This window comes from Babylonia areolata, chromosome 3, assembly GCF_041734735.1.
Source record: "Babylonia areolata isolate BAREFJ2019XMU chromosome 3, ASM4173473v1, whole genome shotgun sequence".
NCBI lineage: Eukaryota > Metazoa > Mollusca > Gastropoda > Neogastropoda > Buccinidae > Babylonia > Babylonia areolata.
This window is the reverse complement of record NC_134878.1, coordinates 53,063,076-53,067,335: the sequence shown is the minus strand read 5'-3', so window position 1 is coordinate 53,067,335 and position 4,260 is coordinate 53,063,076. Positions and strand designations below refer to the sequence as shown.

Genomic DNA, 4,260 nt, shown 5'->3' with positions numbered 1-4,260 from the left:
CTTGGTCCTTGACAACGCACTTCAATGAAAAAAAAAAAAAAAAAAAAATCTCAATCAGACATGTACATCTGCTTACATCAAGTAAGTTCTATGGCAGATCAGTTCTTTTCGGAAATACCTGTCCACCGACGCAACGTCTATACAGGTTGGGGTAAAGGGCTATTTTAGCATTCTAAACTGTTGCACCTATTTTAGCAGCAAATTTTGTGCATGTATGAAATGATATTAGTTATTACCACTAGTGGTTGATGTAAGCCATTTTCAGTGGATTTCAACGCGCTTTTGTTTTGTGTACGTTGTTTTACTCAATTTGATGGGGATTCAGTCACTAAACTAACGAACCACCACCTTGCTTTTTTCCGTTTTTGGTCCCACAAACGACGGACGCAATAGCCGAGTGGTTAAAGCGTTGGACTGTCAATCTGAGGGTCCTGGGTTCGAATCACGGTGACGGCGCCTGGTGGGTAAAGGGTGGAGATTTTTACGATCTCCCAGGTCAACATATGTGCAGACCTGCTAGTGCCTGAACCCCGTTCGTGTGTATATGCAAGCAGAAGATCAAATACGCACGTTAAAGATCCTGTGATCCATGTCAGCGTTCGGTGGGTTATGGAAACAAGAACATACCCAGCATGCACACCCCCGAAAACGGAGTATGGCTGCCTACATGGCGGGGTAAAAACGGTCATACACGTAAAAGCCCACTCGTGTGCATACGAGTGAACGCAGAAGAAGAAGGTCCCACAAACCATGGAAATGTAACCAACAGGTGCAATGATTTAGGATACAAAAATAGGGCATTACCACTCGTTGGTTCTTTCATTTTTTTTTCTCACTTCGACCGACTACTACTGTAAGATCCTCCTAATCTTGTCCGGTTTGCCTGCTTCATCCATTCACTTCCTACAGCCGTGTAAGCTCTTCCTTCCGACTCGTCGTCAATAAGAACAGATCTGAGCGCATCGCTCATCTTGCAGTCCTCTCCTGTGGCCGGCCTCCTGTCTCATCACACAGACCCAATTACCACGCTATTGGTCGTGCGATGACGCTTAACTCTCTCCATACGAACGGCGAAAGAGACGACGTTAACAGCGTTTCACCCCAACTACCATCATCAAAATACTGCAAGCGGAAGGCTCTTATACTGAAGACGTGAATGTTGACAAAGAATACCACAATTCTGACGACGGAAGCTAAAGGTTGGGTCATTCAGACACCCACTGGTCATCCGAGGGGTCTGTGTTGAGGAGAAGAAAGGACTGGCCGTACTGAGTGAGTTAATTAATTAAACCACGGTCTAAACAGCGGTCAGGAGTGAAAGGCTTAAACTTTGGAAGTGCAGCCCCCCTGTGGCTGTGAATTAAAGGCGCTTTGCACACACATTCATATCATAACATGACGTAGGCCCATTGACATAATAGGCCTATACCTTCTTTCTTACGGACGGAAATCCGAGAAAACTTCCCCACAGCCGAACGTTTATGAAAAAAACCGAACTGACAAGTTAAGCACTGTGAAAAGTAAACACTATGCCTAGAAGGCGAGGTTTTCTTATAACCGAGTTTCTTACATCGAAGTGTTGGTTTTGTTTTTGTCGTTAAAAAAAATATTGGCAGGAGGAAAAAAATATTGCTTTCTTAACATGCGAGGTTTCTTGTTGGCGACATTCTCATAACCGAAATCGACAGTGTTTACGCAGCCCGCGCGCGCGCCACTAACCATAACACGCGTGCAATGCAGCGACAGTCCCTCCTTAGACACAGACACACGTCTCCACACACACACACACACACACCACTCACTCACACATCGATCGTCGCCTTTGCAAGCTGCCAGTCAGAATGAAGTGGGCGTGGCCAGGGAGGAGGAGGACAGGAAGCTGAGGGGCGGGGCTTGGGGAGGTGTTGAGCCCTCCCTGGTGGCCTGACAAGTAGGGGGACAGCGAGAGAAGTGTGGCACTGCTGACAAGACGTGTCGCTCACCTGCCGGCCTTGCCCAGCCCTTACCCCCTGTCACCTCTCCTTCACTCTCTCTGTACCATGGGCCAGCCCAACCTGTAGCTGACACACAGACGCCTGTGGGGACCGTCACCAAATCACATCCCTTGCCTCTCTGCTCACCACCTCAGTCAGTCTGTCGTCGGGTGCGGCGGACAGCGGCAGGCAGAGCGTTCTGTTGTGTGAGCTGCGGTCTGCTCTTCCCTTAGATTCGGACAGCGTAGTAAGTAGCCGAGCCGTTTGTTCAGTGTTAGGTGCACTGTTGCCGACACTGAGCGCCCGTTGAGAGGGGGGATTAACTGATAGTTCATTGCCCCACCCCAGTTAAACCACTTCTTTGATCGTTTGTGGTGACATTTAGCTGAGCTCTGTTCCCCCCCCCCCCCTTGTTTTGCAACCGCAACCAGGTGTTAGTAATACGGCGACAAGATGACTGCTGTTTGAAGATGCTACACGTCTTTACCTGCCCTGAGCGCGTACCGTGAAAGAACCCCAGCATGATAGAGGAGTGAGACTGTCAAAGTTTTGAGGCTTGCAAATCTACGACAGAAGTTACAAAATAAGACCAAAACACCTGAACTTGCCCTCAAAGAAGACCTGATTTTGTCACATTGTGAGGAATCTTGGACAAGACTGAGGGTGTCCATCACTTGACGAAGAAGACACTTATCGTGTGTTTTGAAAGACCCTTGAAGACACGCTGCTGTCTTTCGTGAATCGACAGCCATCGAAATTCAAATCCTTGTAATTCTGAACCTAATCAATACTTGTGAAAAAGAAAAAAAATAACAACTGTTTTATATGCAAAGTTGACTTCGGACGGCGAGATTATACAGTTGTACTCCTAGCAGCAGAAAGCCTGCATACAGCACATGGTGCTGACCACTGTGTGCGGACTGACCACCCTCAGAGGACCTGACCAGCACAATGAGTGGTTCCGAGGATGACCGGGGTCCGGGCCCCGACACGGGTGGCCTCTTCCTGAGGGCCAGTGACCGCTACCCTCGCACCCCGAAGTGTGCCCGCTGCCGTAACCACGGGGTGGTGTCGGCCCTCAAGGGCCACAAACGCTACTGCCGCTGGCGGGACTGTGTGTGCGCCAAGTGCACCCTCATCGCCGAGAGACAGCGGGTCATGGCCGCCCAGGTGGCTCTCCGCAGGCAGCAGGCCCAGGAGGAGAACGAGGCCCGGGAGCTAGGGCTCCTGTACGGGCCCAACGGGCTGCTGCAGGTCAACCCGGAGTGCGTGGAGCTGTACCCGGAGGCCAAAGCCTACCTCAAGCCCCCGCCGCTGACCAGCAGTCACGTCATGCCCGGTCACGCTGACGTCACGGGCGGCCACAATGACGTCACCGACCTCCGCCATCCGCAGCAGCAGCAGGCGTCGGAGGAGGCTGGAGGCGGGAAGGAGGACCAGGTGGCTCCCTGCAGCCCTGTGGACGTCATCTCTCCCCCCTCACACCGCTCTCTCTGCTCCCCTCCTCCGCTTGAGTGGGCTCCGCACGGTGAGTACCTTTAGAGGCCGTTAGACCTGTAGACAGCGGCGACCCAGGGAGGGCAATACCGTTGAACAAGGAAAGCAAACTGCTTTGGGCTGTGTATAACTCTCCTGCTCGGGGTACTTCAGGGGTCACTAAGCCGTAACTGAAGCCCTATTAGAGAGGAATCAGATAGAAAGCCTGTAGCTTACATTACTCTCTCCTTGAAGTACGTTTTGGGGTGTGTGTTTTTTTAACTTTTTTTTTTTCGGGTGACTTAGTACCCGAAGCATTAAAGGAAGTTGTTGCATAGAGCTTCACGAAAGCAGAAAATGAAACTGCTGCATGTTCACGCCTAATTAACCCAATGCTATAGGCTCAAAGAATATGAATGACTTGCCCTGTGTGTACAATTCCATGGGTACTTTGCCAATGACTTGGTTGCTGGAACATGAATTGTTAAGCGTTCTAAAAAAGCAGTGAAAGAACTGAATGATAATACAGACCCCTCTCCCTGACGATGTTGCGATACGTTTGTGTAATAATCAAGTAGTTCATCTTCGGAGCACAGTTTCTCTCTGAAGTCCTGTGACCAGAACCGCATCGTTTGAGAGCAGTGCAATTCAACTGTGCTTGCGTTTGTTTGCTTTGCTGTGTAGATACGCATCGTGCTCAGTCAGTCATTGCATTGCGCAGTATTGTATTCCATTCTTTTGGCATCGTACCGTACTGTATCGACGACAGTGCTTCCCCGCTTGCAGTCAAAGTGGGTTCCCCCCTCTCCCC

The 4,260-nt window shown here is 50.2% G+C and overlaps 1 protein-coding gene across 1 annotated transcript; it reads left to right on the top strand.

The window, feature by feature from the left end:
- The first annotated feature begins 2,074 nt into the window (after nt 1-2,074).
- On the top strand, nt 2,075-3,515 carry LOC143280377 (doublesex- and mab-3-related transcription factor 3-like). Its single transcript, XM_076585012.1, has one exon. The coding sequence runs from the start codon at nt 2,925-2,927 to the stop codon at nt 3,513-3,515; it is 591 nt and encodes a 196-aa protein (XP_076441127.1). The 5' UTR covers nt 2,075-2,924.
- The last annotated feature ends 745 nt before the right edge of the window (nt 3,516-4,260 follow it).

Excerpts from the sequence above, each read along its gene's own strand:
- LOC143280377 (XM_076585012.1), top strand. The coding sequence starts at position 2,925 with ATGAGTGGTTCCGAGGATGACCGGGGTCCGGGCCCCGACACGGGTGGC.